This window comes from Ambystoma mexicanum, chromosome 13 (assembly GCF_040938575.1).
Source record: "Ambystoma mexicanum isolate Mex_15411 chromosome 13, UKY_AmexF1_1, whole genome shotgun sequence".
Classification (NCBI taxonomy): Eukaryota; Metazoa; Chordata; class Amphibia; order Caudata; family Ambystomatidae; genus Ambystoma; species Ambystoma mexicanum.
The window spans coordinates 137,727,839-137,746,640 of record NC_090938.1 but is presented as its reverse complement, the minus strand read 5'-3'; the positions used below and the strand labels follow the sequence as shown (position 1 = coordinate 137,746,640).

Sequence of the window (18,802 nt, the reverse complement as noted above, 5' to 3'; positions counted from 1 at the left end):
TAATATTGTACAAGGATTTGATGCGAGAGTCTGTGTCAGAGCCACAGGGGGCGGGTGCAGCCACCCACTTGGCTCCCACCTGGTACCCAGTGCACCCCCAGCCTCCCACTGGTGCCCTATTATCCGCCCTCCCCCACACCAAAAGATGCCTCCGCCACTGGCGAGACAAACGACGTGCACCTTTCCTTTTCCAGGAAACTGGAGTACAGGAAGATTGTCCATGAACATAACAGACTGTGCTCTGACTGGCACTACAGTGCTCCAGGCAATGCAGAGTCCTGCACTGATTACGGGAGTGTTGTGAATGGCAAGATGGCAGACGCCAGTCTTGATAGTTTACCCCACAGAGCTGTAATATCAATGAAAGTATAAGGAGGCAAAGGTGGGTACCAAGTTTAAAGTTTCTTATCCAATCCCAGTGCAGAAAAGGCTACACACTACAGCTGATCCAGGCGTGTCATTTGCAGAGCCAGGGGGGGCGGGCCATGACAATACAAACTTCTTGCAATTTCAGATTCTGATGGCGTGTGCCGGATCAAAGGCAGCTGTAGCTAAGACATGCCAGGAAAGTGAGCAAGCAGGGAAAATAAGTGAGCCTGAGAGCACAACTGAGGCAAAGGGAGTGGAGAAGGGGGAGCCGAAGACATAGTTTTGCAGTGGCGAAAAGGGAGTGGCACAAGTAGAAACACCCTAGGATGGGTGGAGACAGGCCAAGGACAGGACACCCATGAAGCAGAGTAGAAGGAGTAGATGAGGTGCCACTAAGCAGCGAGACCCAAATAAGGGTGCAGAGAAGAGAGACAGAGCCCGGAGAATACATAAGCTACTGAACCAGGAAGGGGAGGGTACGATGCAGAGGGCGTGGGAACCCATAATCACCCTGGGGAGAAGAAGGGCCTGCTCTTTGCAGGGTTTTGAGGAAGAAAGAGGAGAAAGAAGTTGGTGGCAAAGGCCATAGAGCGGTCCTACAGGGGAAGCACGTGCTCATCCTGCTCTGCCAATAACTCGGGCAATGTCAGTTGCCAGTGTTTCGGGTCGTATACCCTAAAGCTTCCAAGCCTCACTGAAATCTCGGGGACTGTGACCAAAGTGTGTAAGAACTTCCAGTAAGCCAAGACCCTAACATGTGTCTTGTGTTTACATCAAAAGTCGCTAGGCCAAAAGATAGGCAGTAAAACATGTAAATACCTGCTACAAGGACGACATGTCTGTTTGATGATGAAAACTGTGTCAAATGTTGACAGTGAAACACTGTCAGGTTCTAAGTTATGGGCGCCTTTCATGTGCCCATGCCAGCATTGCCTGCTCCTTCCACGCCTTTTCCCAAATAACTTCTATTCAATGTTACCCTTTCCTTCATACTCCCATGTTTTTATAATGGGGGACTTCCCCCTGAGTCCTGCCCCCTTTCATGCCTGTTCACACGCGTCCCTATTCCTCAATTCACATCTCTCTCAGACAGATATACCGGCTTTTGAGCCTGCCTATCTTTTGTATGGGTACTGCGTGACTGTGTAGCATGTTTAGCAAGTGGGGAGAGCCACCCAAAGAGACCTCAACATCCTGACTATGGCACCGTCAGAAAGACCCAAACTAACCACAGCAAAAGTGCAGAGGACACTTAAAGGCCCATTGCCTATGAGTGGTTTTTCTTTGACTGCCAGGAGGCGGAGCTCCGTGGAACTGAGGGACAGGCTGACAGACTCTGGCCCTCAAGCTCTTTGAAACACATTGGGCCTCATTACGAGTTTGGAAGCAGCCATGGAGCTATTAGCTCCATGGCTGCCTCCAAACCGGGCTCCTTTTCTGAGTTCCTGCAATGGGGACTTACCGGGTCATTCCGACATAGGAGGACCCGGTGAATCCTCCTTGCAGGAACCATTCCCCATTCCCATTTGAGCCCCCATAGGGCTCAATGGGAATGGGGATGGAGGTAACAACGGGCACATTATAAGTGTCCCGTTGTTACCTCCCACTTCCTCTCGCGGGACCCGGAAAGGACGCCTGGTTTTACCGGGCTTCCGATCCGGGTCCCGCGATGGGAAGCTCGTAATCAGCCCTGACGGAATGAAGGGGGCCGGTCCCGTACCGGCCCCCTTCATTCCGTCAGCGCCTGCCTCGTAATGAGGCCCATTGTGTATATCAAGCAAGCCAGAATTTCTCCTTTTTAGTTTCTTTTGAAAATTCCCCATTCCTATACCCAGTTCAGGCTGAGCTCTGGGCTCATTTATGTTGTAAACGTTTGTGAACCCCTTTCTTTACACCTGAGTGGGTTGTTAATCCCTCAGTCTGGACAGAAACGAATGGGTGATCGGTCCATTGTTCCTCCATTATGGACCGCTTTCTCCTATAGTTGAGGCCCGTTGCACATCACATGGTACAGTAGGACTCCAGGCACTACACTTGTCTGATTGCGAAATATGTCCCAACATTTTAAATGGACAGTCAATGTGTGCTGAGCAGCAGGTCCAAGGGTGTGAGCTCCCTATCTTGTTAAAAAAGTTTGCATCAAAGAAGTGTACAGTTTGTTTCTTCTTCCCTCTGAAGTTCCTTTTGACTATCTCTCTTTTAAGAAAATATCCCACTGATTACAGGGTTCCATGTGTTAATATCACTGCAAAAATATTGCGATACAAAAATATCGCCATATTTTTGCCGCAATATTGAGCCATGGACCTTGCGGGGGACACCCCCGCAACCCCTGCATTATTATTAAATGTGTGGAGCACACCCCCTCAACCCCCGCTCCCACAAATTATCCCCCCCAAAAATATTGCCTATGGCAAGACAAACAACCATATGTACGGCGATATTTTTGGTGGGGAGAATATGTAGGGATACCGATTACAGGCCGCTGGATTGCGGGGTGGTGTTTTTTGCTCACAGGCTATATATCCATTGTGGCATCACCACGCAGAGGCTCAAGTCTCAACGCCCTCATTGTGGGATGGTGCGGCCAAATCTGCATGCTTCTTATTGGTGGCCTTACTTCAGTGAGGCCTCTCAAAGATTGTGAGGGGAAAGACGGCGATCCTGCAACAGACTCGGGCCTAGCAGAGTTCCTCTAGCCACCCATGGCATGCAAACCAGAAGCAGTGATCCAGCTCAGCCCTTCTTGGACCTGTATTGTGCTTTCTAAATGATTGGAAATTGATGTGGGGGGTCTGAATTCTTTAAATCCAGTGTTGTGCGGCATATAAGAGGACCACAACCCAGGGAAATGCTATAAGAAAGTGGGCAAGCGGGGGAAAACTCCGAAGCAAAAGGACAGAGTATGCAAACGGAGTACTGAAAGGCAGGGATGTTGCTAGCTCTGGAAAAGATCCGGGGCTATGCTAATTTTGGTACTGCCGGGACTGGGGGCTAGCTAGCCTTTTTGGTGGAACCCCTGAGCTTCTACCCGGGGCTACAATCAAAAGACCTGGGGCTATAGCCCCCTCAGCCCCCCACTAGCAACGCCTCTGCTGAAAGGGTTGTTCCAAAATAGCTGTTCCCCTCAAGTGGAAAATGTCCATGGCATCTGAAGTTTTCCAGGGTGTACACAGCAGTAGTCTATAGCCATTGCTAGGCAGAAATGCTCTGGTAACCCCTTTGCCAGCTGAAGATGACCAGTTAGCGGCATTAACATACGGGTGGTCGCCATGATAGAGTTGGGAACATGAGAGGGGCAGTGTACACAGAATGTTGAGGTATAGACAAGATGGGTGATGTACAGATACCGCTTATGGGTTATTGCTCAAAACAAGAGGTTTAAAGACAATGCAGAGATTTAATAATAAGACTGGGAATCTATTGATACAGCTTCGGAGAGGTTGCCATGACGGTGAAGTAGGAAGGTAATGACCATGTTGAGGAAGGAATGAATACACTGTGGGATATGGAAATGTGATGGTGGGGATGCTGAGACGCTTGGGACACTCTGTAGTGACTCTGCTCTTTGACAGCACAGACACAGTGACAGCATGGATGATGTCGGTGCAGATGCTGTACAAAAATTGATGCTGCGGCGGCGGCTTAGATTTGATGATGTTATGATACTGTAACCGTACAGATGTTGTGATGTGTGAGGAGCCGGGAATGACATGTGGACACAGAGGACTCATGGTTTTGGTTATACACTTTCATTCAAATAAATAAGGGGGTGGAAAATGCCTCACTATCCCTACTCTAAAAAGTATTTCCCTACCTCACCCAGAAACTAAGGGGTCTGTCCTTTGTCAAGATGTCCAATGTAAAACTATGTCCCGTGTCTGAAATCCTATTCTGGCCCTCACACTCTAAAAATTAACCCTAAAGTGCAAAGGATAGTATCTCCGGATCTCAAGGTGCATAAATGTTCAACTTCAACACAAAGATGTAAATCCAACGAACAGGTTCCAAGTGGATAATATTCACAATTCCAGGGACTGGCTCCCTTCTCCTGGTTCCATTGACCAATATGCAAAGTTCAAACAAAGAATAACCAAGTTCTTTAGAACCCCAAAAGGAAGCTCCCTCCTCTGGGCGCATTTACAGTTCTCAGGGAAAGAGCTCCTTTCCCCAGGTTTCTCTTCAGGTTTTCAAAAAGTTTAGGATCCTAAGGACATGTGACTTCCTAGGGATTTTCCTTTTTGCTGTCTACACTCTTATAGGGCATGGGTCATCCTTGAGATACTTCTCCTCCTGTAACTTATTACACACTCTTGACTTCGCCTGGTGTACTCTTCTGCCAGGACTTTCACACAATGGGTTTTATGACACTTTACAATCTCAGGGGCATGAATCCTCCTTGAGATATTCCTCTTTGTGCTTATTTTCACCTTCTTTACTCTCCTGCCAGGACTTTCACACAATTAGTTTGTGACACTTTACAATCTCAAAGGCATGGGTTCTCATTGAAATACTCTTCCTTTTGCAACTTATTACACCCACTTAACTTTGCCTGGTATACTCTCCTGCCAGGGCTTTCACACAATGAGTTTTCCTTTTATCTATGAAAGGATATTTGCCCACTGTTGGCATACTGTTCCTTGTTTAACAGTGTGTATTTCAATAATACATCTCTCTTTCATACAGTGGACCTCTGCCCCTTTTCCCATTGCATTCACTTTTACTTGGCTTTCTTTCACAATGACTTTGCTTTCTCTTTTAAGGTGTGGATTCAACAACCCCTTTGTGGCATATGCGAGGAGTCAGGAATGAAACTCTCACACAAGTTAGCCATGTTTTTGGTTAAAGACTTTTATTGAAAATATAAGGTTTGGGAAAAGGCCTCTCTAACCCTGCTCTAAGAGGGATTTCTGTACCTAAACCAAAACTAAGGATCTGTCTGTGTCAGGAAGTCAAAACCATTACTGTATCCAAAGTTCTGGTCTGACCCTCACACTAAAACTAAACTCTAAGGTGAAACGGGAAATGTCTTTAACTGTGGGAGGTTTAGAAAAAGCGTTCACAAAAGAATAATAAATGGCTCCAACACAAACGTTCTTGCAGAATAGAGATCCTTATTCCAGAGGGTGGTTCCCTTCCCCTCAATTCCTCTTGGCTTTCTGAATATATTGACATACAACAGTTCGTTGTGCCTTTCTAGGCTTACACTAATTGACGTATAAACTTGTTTGACAATTGTATTTCCAGAACACTTCATATGTTTTTCTGCCGGGCTTCTATTTCTCCTCTCCTGGTTCACATATCTCTCTTCTAGACTTGATATTCTCTCTCAGGGTCTCTATATATCATACAGTCCTTTTTGCCTGCTATACTGACCTGCCAGGGCTTCTTGCTTTCACACACCTGTGGCTGCCTGGTATATGCTCCTGTCAGGGCTTCCTGTATTCACACACTTGTGATTGCCTGGTATACTCTTTTCAGGGCTTCTTGTATTCACACACTTGTGATTGCCTGTTATCCTCTCTGCCAGGACTTCTGCTGTTTACTCACTTGTAATTGCTTGGTATACTTTCCTGCCAGGATGACTTATATTCACACGGGGCTTCTGCCCTTCCCCAAAGATGCATATACACTTTGGCAGCCAATCTGTCCTCGGGATATACTATCGGGTTTGGCGTTTCCACATATGTGCATAACATATTTCTTTTTCGATCTAAAGGGGTTTGTTTCTTGCTTAATCCCGCTTTTTACCTCAAGTTCATTTGTTCCCTCTTTCTTGGTTATTTTTGCGTTAACCACTTTCAATCAGCATTGCCGGAGATACACCCTGGGGTCCGCACTGCCTCGGGGTGGACTCACCGGCTCTTGTTGGTGTCTTTCGTTTCACCCGTGGTCAACCAGAGAAGCATCTCCATCTGCTTCCTTCTAGCGACCTCCTCTTCTTGATTCCTTTGTGTCTCACGGCTTCCATTTCACATGTCTGCTTCTCTCCAGGCTCTAATAAATAAAGCGCTGCTCTCTGTCATCTGCGAACGGCCAGGAGTCTCTCACCGGCTCCTGGCGTTCCCACAGCGTGTCCTTCTCACACAGCCTCTTCCTTCTTCAGTGGTGAGCTGCCTGGCTCCACTAAGCCGGTTACTGTCTTTTCGGTTTCTTCACCTTCAAAGAAAGGCACGGCTCTCTGCCGCCAGCAGCAGACTCTGGTTCCTTGCTTCAGTTGCCTTTTAAAGTTCCCGGGCATAGGAGTTTGCAAGCAACCACTAGAGTACTCGCTGGGCTTGTAGCCTCTCTCGCTCTATACTGCTCGATTCCTCTTCTTCGTCCCTGTGTTTCGGTCATTCTGGGAGAGGAAATTCACTTTTGAGAATTGATTTGGAAAACTTAAATACCAATTTACAGTAGTTTAAATGGAGAATGATTTCTGGATGATTGATTAGTGGGATTGAAGAGGGTGATTTCCCTATTCTTTATGGGAGAAAGACTGGATATACCACAACAAGTCATGAGGGTGTTGGATATCAAAGGGTTATTTTAAAGAGAAGATGGGGGATACCATGTCTCATCCGATGAAATCATGACATCTCCCCAGAGATTGTCTCCCCCCATCTGATCCTCCCTCATATAGCTGCCCCCAGGGTCAGGGTCAGGTAGCGGCTGCTGTCCCCTGGCCACATGGGAGGAGGTCACCACGGGGAATCGGTGACTCTATCGGATTCATCACACCTAGCTTGGAGGTATGTTAGCTTCTTCAGAGGTTTCACTTTTCTTGTGTGTTGCTTCTATGAAGCAGAGTACACTCTCAGACAACCCAGTATTTCACTCTCAGGCAACCTTCTGGTTTCCCTGCGCGTACTGGGTGCTTTAAGTGTTCTTGGCACTTCTCTGCTTCGGTTTCCTGTCTCGCCACGCGTCTCGTTGGCCACTGCGCCCTCGCTGTGTCTGTATACGATTTCTACAACCTTGTATTCTCGGGCAGAGAGCCGTCTGCATTCCGGTTTCCTCTTCTGCTGTCTCGGTCAGCCTCGACACAGTTTCCCGCGGTGTCCTCTGCCTCAGCATACTGGTCGGTGTCCGTGCAGGTTGCTGTACAGCTCAGCATCTGCAGCTCTCTCTACTTGATGTCAGCTGCACTGGTTTTAAACTTCCCAGCATGATTGAATAGTTTCCAAAGACTAGACCGCTGTGTGGGTTTACCGGTCTTAGTGATCTTTATTGTTCTATCACTCTTTCTCATCTCAGTTGTTATCCCGTTGTTCCTTCTGTGAGGTAGAGGAAACTGGTAAGAGAACCTTTTGGGAGTGATCATTACTGCTCCCCTCCTCTCCTCGTCTAAGTAGTTGATATATTGTTCTTTTGCCATGTTGGGGATTACTTAAAGTGGAGCTGGCACATGGTTGAAGAAGAGTGTTGCAATATGTCATTAAGGCTTGAAGAATAGAGGGACCTTTCCTAATGATGTTGTGTCATCCCCCCGAGGGAAGCCTCCCCCAAGTGGTCCTCACTCATATAGGCACCCCCAGGGTCAGGATCAGGTAGCTGCTGCCGTCCCCTGGCCACATAGGCAGAGGATAACTCAGGGAAAGAAGTAATGACATCATCAGAGTTATCCCAGACGGCACACAAGCTCTGATGGTGTTGTTGCTGTTAAGGGACATGTTGCATGCTCTGACATGACTAGTATAGTTGGTGACAGAGATGGTCTTGTTACAGCGGGTCTCATTGCAAATGACATGCAATTTTGATTCTTTTGTGCGGTGGGTGCTACAAAAGGCACGAGAACCTGGGGAATCCAACATTCGTGTGCCTTTTTATGCTAGTTTCACAAAACAACCAGCATTATAATGACTCCCTAATGGATCTCATTGGTTTTTATAGGAGTAAAAATAGGAGGAATCCTTTGGGATCCATGCCTCTTCGACCACATACAAAGTTGATGCGGGTACAGCTCAGTCTGCTTTTCTGCACAGCGCAAGCTTTACACGCTCAACACTGTGCAGAAAATACCATGTAAATGGCACATAACATACTTTACTGGCAAAGTGCTGGTATCCACCAATAAATTAGGCAGTGTTCATTTTTAAAGGGTCATCAGAATGAGCTGGAGTTTTGGGGAAGGGATGGGTAGAGGCTGTGACAATGAAGACACTCCACTGGTGGAGACATCTTACTGGAGCGGAAAGTGTGACAGCGTAGACCCTGCAATGGCGGAGACCATCTGTTTAATATCCATAGGTCGGCCTCTCAAAACAACACTCCCCAAAAATGAGAATGCTGAAGGTTGACTACCCAAAGCATGAGTGTCAATCTTTACTAGCATGATGATGTAAATGCCCACTCCAGCAAGTCATGTATTGTAAATATGTTCCACAGGAAATGCCAATCCCTTGAAGTCAATTTAAACATCACCCCTTACTGTTCTCACTTAATTAGCACTACAAATAAATCAGGATCTGTGCCTGGGGTCTCCAGCACTGATCCTGGGGAGACACGACCACACCAGGCTTTAGGGATAAGATCTCAGTTTGTCGGTATTTCCCATATCATTGTTTTTGTGGATTTCCTGAAAACACAAAATGAATGTGGGTCTTGATGGCCAAACCTGGAGATCGTTGCTCTGTGCACTGTTCAACATATACAATCAGGGGAATTTAATCAGAGAATAACCTTTAAACTGTTACTTCTATTGACATTGATGAAATACATTTGGAACATCTATAATAAAGGTCATTATCCTCCCTGTAATCTGCTACTCCTCTCTGGCACAGATGCAGTTAATTGTCTATTAAATTTGATATAAAAGTAAAAATCCTAAAATGGTCGGAAGATCCTATTCACCCTCACTGTCCATCGCACCTTAAAACAGAAACTGTGATTTTCAGGTGAACCCCTTACAGTAAGCCTCATTTTGTGTAGTCTCAGTTCTGAATGTCAGCATATGGACCTGACACCATCATTTTACAGTGTAAACTTTGTGGCTGATGGGGATTTTTCACTGCAATCATGTCCTCTCTCTGACCCCAGCGATACAGACTGCCATCCGGATGCAGCTGGAGGGCAAGAAGTCCTACCACAAGGACCTGAAGCAGAAGCGGCGGGAGCAGCGGGAGCTGAAGGCCAGGCAGAAGGCGGCCAAGGACGAGGACCGGCTGCGCCTGATGCAGCTGCAGGAGGAGAAGGACCGCCAGCAGCAGGAGATAGAGCGATTGAAGGAGGCGCAGCAGCAGAACGAGGTGCTCATGCAGGAGGAGGAGAGGCGGCGGCAGCTGCAGCACGAAGAGATGCAGCGAGCCCTGGAGGTTCAGCTGCGGGAGGCGGAAGAGGTAAGTGTTCTTAGAATCTTATACCTTTAGTGGGGTAGGAGAAGTACACAGAGAGTAGGGAAGGGACAACGGTAGCAATGGGGCAGCATCACTGGGGAGGGGGGGGCAACAGCAGTATAAGAGGACTGCTGTGCAACTGGACCATTTCAGTTGGGCCGACAAAAGCACTGAAGAGGGGACAATAGCAGCACTGGAGAGTGGGCAACAGCAAACCTGTGGGGCGGGCAATAGCAGCTCTGGAAAGAGGGCAATCGTTGCACTGGCTAGTGGGGCATTAGCCGCTCTGTAGAAGGGGGCAACAGCAGCACTGGATGGAAGGCCGCACTACCCCCGGAAAGGGGCACACTTGGAAATTGAAGAGAATCTTCAGAACATATACTAGAAGAGGCTTGTGTTTTCCAATGGTCAATAGGGCGACAGAGCTACCTATTCATATGCTGGCAATGCTGAAGTTGGCCCGACAAAATAAATTAGAGGTACTTTACTGAATGGAAATGGTAACTCGCTACCTATGTCAGCTTTGTTTCGTGCACTTATGTCTGAAATCGAAAAGGACACACCTATGGTTCGCTTTTCATCGCCTCCAGTTCAGAACCACAAACGGCAGGGCTATTTTATACACATAGCGCTGTCAACACAAGACGGACCGCGCTCAAGGATACCGACAACCACATGCATGTTTCACACAGATTGGAGATCAACTTTGTGGCAGAGTCTGACACCCTTATGATTAGCGCTTTGGGGCATGTTTGTAGCTATTAACTGGAGGTGAACTTCCAGCAATGTCTACTAGCTGGGGCTGTGGCATGTGTGGCTTGTCAGCTGAAATGGCCTATTGTACTCTTACTTACAGGTAGAAAGGGGTTTTCTTCCATGATTTAAATCCACCATAACATTGATAGTGTTTGCTAAACATGCCCCAGTCACATAGATGTCAGACTGCACCGCACCGATGATCCCCAGTCAGGGTAAAACAAGCAGTCCGGCTTGGCTTGTAAAATAGTTCTGCTCTGTAAGATAGTAACATTTATCTAACATATACATAGAGCAGCAAATGCAAGGGTTTTAATGCATGTGCTTACTGTGAAGGCATCAAGAAGTAAGACACAGACAACAGACTTAAAGTTCAAACAAAAGATATGTATTAACTTAGATGTCAGGATGGTAAAAGGCCTAACTTGCCCTCTAGTAAGGTGGGATTTCCCTACCTGAACCAAACTAAGGAAAGTCTGAGTCAAAGAGTTCAACTTAAAAGTCTGTCTGTGTCCAAAACCTATCCTTGCCCTCACTACTACTGCTAACAGCTGGAAAGGAAATAATGTTCAACTCAAAGGTCTGAGCTTCTGCCACCTCACAGCCATCGCTCAGCTCCCCTTCCCCAAGCATAAGAAACTTTCATGAAAGAGTTTCAAAGTTTACCTTTTCTCCAGTGCAAGATGATACAGTTCAGAACCAGTCCTTGGGGTTCCGTTCCTGAAGTTTCAAGTAACACAATCCAAAACAAAGGGGTCTTGAGACTCCGTTCCCAAGACAACAAGTGTGGCCCTTTTAAACCTCAAGGTTCCCTTCCCCAAGACTTCATCTTCGCCACTTATACTTGTCTTAATCTTCCAAAACCAAAAATGTCTCCTTTGCAGTGGTTTCATTGTGTCCTTGTTTTTCACCAGTCAGGGCTCATGGGTCTAGGCGCAGTTGTTAGACTGAATAGTCCACCCATCACAGTTTGCGCAACCCGGATCCCTGGACTCCTCAACCCACACATGTTGCTTGACACTTGCTCCTGTGCACCAAGTCACCTTAGTTCATTTTATTGGCCTCTTGGCTTAGTGTGTAATCTTGCGCTCCTCTGGTTTCTCCTTCATAGCCTCGTGGCTCTGTCACCACGTGTCACAGACCTCTTGCCAATCCGTGGTCTTGCCACACTGCATTCACTCATAAAAGTTCACTATTTGGCTTCCTTTAGCCTTCAATGTACATTGTTTGAGTTAAATAGTTCTGCAACATTTATTCAATATGGTTTACTTTCAGTTCAGGGGTCAATGGGCCCTTATGTTGCATAATTATGTTCAGTATTCAATATGCGCTTGTTTGCTTCAATGTTAAGTTTCCCTTTAGTTTCGTTATTCAATATACATTTGTTTACTTGGTTTCACGGACCGTTACTCACTCGCGGTCCTATAGGAGTGCCCCGTTGCTTGAGCACCCTTCTGACACTCACCAGCCTTTTGTGTTGCTTCCCGGTGTTTCCTGTGACTTTCTCTCGGCTTCCAAAGCTGGGAAATCCACCGGCACAAGCCCTGCTTGCTGGTCGTGTGTTTCCTTCCAAACTACAGCACCTCCAATTTTTCTTCCTTGACACAGACAGTGTCATCTGTGCTCCGGGGTCCTCTGCAGCTCTGAGGCTTCCAGACATGTGGGAAGTACACCCACACCGGGTCCCGCAAGTCCTCTGGGAAAATTGCCAGTGTCCTGGATCGTTCTCCAGTCTCACCACGGCTGCCTCCTCAGAAGGGTCTCCTGCTGTTGCTCCTCACACAGGTCTCCCTGTTGCTCCTTTCACTGCTGGGATGGTCTCCTTTTATACACATGCAGACCCTTGACAGACAGCTGCTGGTGGGGATGCTCAATCAGCCCTGCCTGACCATAATTAAAAGGACATGCCTGAACCTCACAGTTCTTGATAGGCCCTTCCTCATGCCAGTATTGAAGTGGTAAAATGTACAGTCTTTATTACTCTCCGTCTCCTCTTCCTTGTCTCAGTACTCTCAAGTGTCACATGTGGGTAAATGAGGGGAACTGGCTTAAAACAGCCCATAAAGGTCTGTGGAGGGCTAGTTTGGGCACCACACTCCCAATCCTCAAGGAGCCTCCACCCAGGTGATCCTCCCTCGTTTCTCCGTCCCCAGGGTCAGGATCCAAGAGCGATGGCCTTTCCCTGGCCACCTGCGCAAAGGATCCAAGGGGAGTAGGAGTGAGAATTGCCTCAGGTTTCTCACATTACACTCAATGCATTGGTTTGTGGCTCTGATGACCGGTGGATTTCCAGTGATGGCTCCCATCTGGCATATGTTATTGAGATTTGTACCACACACAGCCGGCATGTGGCTTGTTAGCTGAAATGGCCCAGTCTACTCTGGCATTACAGGCGGGTTGAAGGGCTTAAACTCACCCTAACATTTATGTTGTTTGGTAAACATGCCTCTTTGCTGCATTCAGGAAGATACCACAGATAAACCATAGTCATGGGGAAAAGTGTATGTGGTTGTCGGCGTTTCTTGATTTCAGTCTGTCTACGGTTGCAAAATACTCTTCCCTTTAAGATAATGGGGTCATTACAGTTTTAGTGGTATCCTGACGGTAATTCCGGCGCGATGCCACCAAAATGGCAATACCGTTTCCACCAATTGGAATGCAGGATTTGCTGGCATATTCCAAGTGGCAGAAACGCTGGTAAATCCCCATTCCATGCTGTCCCATAGGACTCTGTGGAGAGGATTGCCGGAATTACCGGCACCAGAATTACTGGTACCGGTAAATCCGGTATTTTTTCCCAGTGGGGGAAAGATTTACCTCTAGTAGTGCCCCTTCCCCTGAAAACTTGTGTTTTGCCGGTGCAGTAAAAGTCCCAGAGCCAGAATGACCAGCACTTTTAGCGCACTGGCAAAACTGTAATGGGGCCCATTTACGCCAGTGTGTGCTTGAGTCTCAGCCATGGACTTGCATGTATCTTACATTCTCTAAGTAATGTGCCTTGATATTTGCAGAAAACATGAATGTGAAATGGAGTTGTTTAATAAAAATGGCTTTTACATCCTCCTTGTTCCGTGCATGAACCCCACCCTGTGAAGGAAATCTGCCATGGACTTAGCACTGACAGCATTTTAAAGTTGCACAGTGAAGACCATTTCTATTGGCTGATGACATTGATAGATATCTTTACAGTGATGTCATTTCACCAAAATCCCAGGGGTAGCGGAAATGACATCACACTACCCTTGACCTCTGATGACATCACAGGAAGTTATGTCAATTGACCCCACCCTGAAGTGACATCACGGGAAGCGATGGAACACAACCTTTCACCCCTTGACAAAGCAGAAAGTAGCTTCACATAGCATTGTTTCCAAGTACACAACAAATATTATGGTTACGATATCACTATAATGTGATAAACATTTCATACAAGAATGGATCACTATATGTATCGTTAATATCAGTGTGTATAGGCCCATATTGCCAAATTACTATGAATGCAAGCAGACGTCCAAGGCCAAATGATAATGATGTGTTATTATATAGCACTTCATATTGAACAAATATACGTACAATATCACCCAACCAGTGTTAGTACTCATTTATCGACCTCAGAAGGAAAAAAGGCTATGTTGAGGCGTTTAAGAGCAGACTAAATCAGTGACTCACCCCCTGAAGTGTGCCTGAAATAAACCTTTAATGAGTCTAGCAATTATTGAATAGAATTCCAGAAAGACACATTATTTGTTATTCCTATTCTTTCTTATTTAGGGTCACTCTATGCTCCAAAAACAGGCCACATCAAATTCTTGAAAACGGCATTCAGCATACTGGAGCAATGGGGGAGGGAATGTGGTGGTAGGGGGAGATTTTAATATGATTGTTGACCCCAGTGTTGATTGGAAGACAGCCGGTGGCGAGGGACATCCACAGGGAACGAAATAAAGATAATTGGGAGTTCACATCTCTCTTAAGGAATCATTTCTGGTCTGACGTTTGGAGAGCCAGGCATAGCAAGGGGGAGGATACACATTTTTTTCACCCCCACATTATACTTGCATGACGATAGATCTTTTGTTGGTACCTCAACCGTAGCACCAATATATTGGCTTGCCAGCAAAAGAAACAGTCACTTGGTCTGACCACAATATTGTTTCGGCTTTCTGGGAGTTAGAGACTCACCGCAGGGTAGATGCATGATGGAGATGTAATCACATTCTACTCGGGCAGCCGCTGTTCCGAGATTTCCTGGAAGAGGAATTTCAAAACTATTTTGGAGTGAATGACACAAAGAGGTCTCCATCAGATATGCGTGGGAAGCAGCTAAAGTTACCATGAGGGGTCTTCTTGTTTCACAAGGAACTAGAAAAAAGAGGGAGAGGGATCTGGTAGAAGGGAATCTGAGGGATGAACTCAGTGTGTTGAGATCTAAGCTGTCTAAAAAAAGAGGGAGATGTTGGGAAGGTAATGGTTTCAATTAAGAATACAAGATAGGAATTGCACTCGCTCCTTATGGCGGAGGTGCTGAAGAAAATGAGGTATACAGCACATAAGTACTATGAGAAGGGGATCAGGTAGGTACGCTTCTGGCTAATAAGATACGTGGAGGAAAGTGGAAAGAAAAAAGCACCAGATATGGGATAATCGTGGGAGAGTAGGGCCACTCAAGAAGCAATTCTCTGATGTTTTGCAGATATATATGAGAATTTATATAGTGAAGATAATGCGTTGGATGAATCAGCGGTCAGGGAGTATTTAGGCAGGCTCCAGATGCACGTGTGACTCCTTTGGAAAAGGCTGGGCTATAGGCTGAAATTACCTCGAAGAAGTGGCTCGGCCCATAGGCCTTCTGAAACCAGGGAAAGCACCAGGGGAGTATGGTTTTTCCTCCGGCTTCTATAAGCAATTCCTAGGAACATTGGTGCTGACCCTTAGCTTAAGTATTTAATGAAATGAATGGGGCAGTGGCTAGTCTTCAGTCCTTCCTATCTGCATTGATTACAGTCATACCTAAACCTGGAAAGGACCATACCCTATGTTCGGCCTTTTGACTAATATCGTTGCTAAATGGTGATGCCAAATTTTTTGCCTGGATCCTGGCATCTAGGTTGGAGCTTTGCCTCCAACGGTTGGTCCACTCTGACCAGGTTGGCTTCGTTCAGAACAGACAAGGCTCAGACAACCTGAGAAAGACCCTTAACAGACTCGCATCCCTGACTGTAGTGCGTAAGGGAGCCCTGATAATGTCCTTAGGTGAAGGCGTTTGACTGTGTAAACTGCACCTTTGTTTGGATGGTTCGCATAACAATAGATATGGGAGGGAAGTGGATGGGTTGGAGCAGGGCTCTATTTTCACCCCCTGTGCTGAAGTGGTGGGTAATGAGGAGGAGTGGAAGGGTTTCTCCTGAAAGTGGGGAATGAAGCATGGATTCCCTTTATCCCCGCTCTTATATGCTTTAGTCATGGAACCATGGGTGGTAGAAGTGTGGGGTGATCCACATATACAGGGGGTTAGGATTGTGGATGCAGAATATGAATTGAGCCTCTTCGCCGTCGATGCGCCACTCCTTGTAACAGACCTCAGGAAATCCATTGCACCTCTACTTCAAGGCCTTTCTAGATAGGGCAAAATGTCAGGCAGGGTTCAAAATAAACTTGGACAAGTCAGTGGCCTTCCCATCGGGTCAGTTGGTGTTTGCAGATCTGGATTGAATTGGAGGGCTTCAGATTCAGGTTCGGAAAGAGGGATTTCAGTGTTTAGGGATAAGGATCCCCTGTGATTTGGAAACTCTATTTAATGATAATTATCTCCCCTTATGCAATCTTTGGCTCACCAGATATTTTGTACTACAGCTCACGTCAGCTTTAGCCAGCATTGCGAAAGGTGGGGGGGCATGGAGTCCTGCTCCAAAATATACTGAGAGCCTCAGGTTGCAGTTCCATGCCCTGAGTGCTACACATATTTGATAGAGCTCATCATCAAAGTACATCCCACTTCTAGGTGATGCACTTGTCTCTTAGAGCTCCTTGCCACAGTAGAACCCTATTCTAGGACATACATGAGTCTCTTGGAGCTCATCACCACAGTATTTGTATTTTTGTATTTGTATTTATTAGGTTTATATAGCGCTTTACGGCAAAGCATTTTACAATACAACAACAATACATTGTAAACAAGAAGCATAAAATTACAAAGACATGCAACAAACCATCAAAAACAGTATGTAGATCAATTGACAAGTTCTAAAGGAGGACTAGATAAGAGGAAGAAGAAAGGGAAGCAGAAAGGGTGGTCAGAGCGGGGGAAGACGATGAGATAACAGGAGGGGGAAGGAGGGATGAGAAATAAAGGGAAGAAGAGGAGAGGTAGGAAGGAGGGTAGAGATAAAGGAGGGAGATAATGGGAGAAGGAGGGGAGTTAGGGCGGGGGTGAAGAAGGAAATATTTCAAGGAGGCACGGAAAGAGGAGTAAGAGGAAATGGAACGGATGGAGAGAGGTAAAGAGTTCCAGTGATGGGGGGCTAGGAGCTGAAAGGAACGGAAACGAGAGGAAGCACAAGGGGATGGAGGTGCAGTGAGTAAGAAGAGATCAGTGGATCTGATCGGATCACAGTACAACCCTGTTCTAGGTGATCTACGTGTCCCTCGGAGCTCACCCACACAGTGCATCCCAGAGCACTAGGTGATACAAGCCTCATACGATTATCACCACAGTACATCTCTTCACTAGGTAATTCAGGCATCTCAGAGCTCATCACTGCAGTTCATCAAATGTTCTAGGTGATACCAACCAACGTTTCTCAGAGCTTGCCAGCACTGTACAGCCCTGTTCTGGGTGGTAAACTTGTCTCAGAGCTCATCACTACAGTGCATCCTGCTCTAGGTGGTGCACATGTCCCTCAGAGCTCATTACCACAGTACATCCTTGCTCGAGGTGCTCCAGGCAGTAGACGTACATCCTTGCTGAGGTGCTCCAGGCAGTGGACATGTCTATTGGAGCTCATCACCACAGTGCATCCTTGCTCGACGTGCTCCAGGCAGTATACGTGTCTATTGGAGCTCATCACCACAGTACATCCTTGCTCGAAGTGCTCCAGGCAGTGGACATGTCTATTGGAGCTCATCACCACAGTGCATCCTTGCTCGAGGTGCTCCAGGCAGTGGACATGTCTATTGGAGCTCATCACCACAGTACACCCTTGCTCGAGGTGCTCCAGGCAGTGGACGTGTCTATTGGAGCTCATCACCACAGTGCATCGTTGCTCGAGTTGCTCCAGGCAGTGGACGTGTCTATTGGAGCTCATCACAACAGTACATCCTTGCTCGAGGTGCTCCAGGCAGTAGACGTGTCTATTGGAGCTCATCACAACAGTACATCCTTGCTCGAGGTGCTCCAGGCAGTAGACGTGTCTATTGGAGCTCATCACCACAGCAGAATACATCTGCAGAGTACAATCCAAGGCCAGAACCGGTGCATGACCCAAGACGGTGCACAGCACTCTTCTGCACACTGCACAGCACACCCAAGTGCACATCACGCTTCTGGCATGCTGGTCACGTTGCCAAACTGGCTGTTCTTCCACCGCAAACTATTCTGCCATGTTTTGCAGCAAGCAATGTGGGAGACGCATGCACGTACCTCATTTCACTGTCATTCGCTTCTTCTCGCCCCCGCCCCCCCCCCCGTTTCCTTCTTGATTTCTAAATGTTCCTCTCACTTGCAAGTTTTATCAACTCATCTGAAAAACCGTCAGAAACAGAACACGCAGAGCGTCTCGGCCTTCCCCACTCGGCGAGGTACTCCCTGTGCAGCCTCAGCACCGTCACAGCTCAGCCCCCAGGAGTGGGACTTGAGCAAATCACCCAACGCGCACTCATGTGTGTGCAGATGGAGACCACAGGGACTCGGCTAAGGACTGGGGAATAGAACCGAAGCCTAGCCCGCTCTTCTTCCCGCACGGAGAGTCATGCACAGCACTGCCAAAGCACTCATTCCTGCTGCCAGACAGCACACCCACTAAAAGCCCCCACACAGCTCCAGCAACTGACACATGTGCATGCCTCCAGCATCGCTCCCACTCTCTGGAGTGCTTCAAGGGCTTTTACATTGAATGTTTAATGGGGCCTAAGCCTGTCCCCTTCTCTCTTGCAAGAAACCTCCTCCCTGGCCCAGGCGCCCCTAAACAGCAGGTCAGGAGCTACCCAGTGTTGACCCCAATGATTCCCTAAATGTCACCTGTCTGGGCTCTCTCGGGGACTTCCTAACTGTCCCTATTCTAGGCAATAGTAAGGGTTCCACAGGAATGGGGACTGTGCCTTACCGACAGCCAGCTGTATCTGGCCCCCCTCTCCTTTCCTTT

General features: G+C 47.1%; 1 protein-coding gene across 1 annotated transcript in view; it reads left to right on the top strand.

Moving 5' to 3' along the window:
- Positions 1 to 18,802, top strand: part of DEF6 (DEF6 guanine nucleotide exchange factor) — a 396,152-nt gene that overhangs the window by 291,896 nt on the left and 85,454 nt on the right. The window contains exon 7 of the mRNA XM_069633471.1: positions 9,391 to 9,689. Coding sequence (XP_069489572.1) covers positions 9,391 to 9,689 — 299 coding nt within the window. The remainder of the gene's footprint in view (positions 1 to 9,390; positions 9,690 to 18,802) is intronic.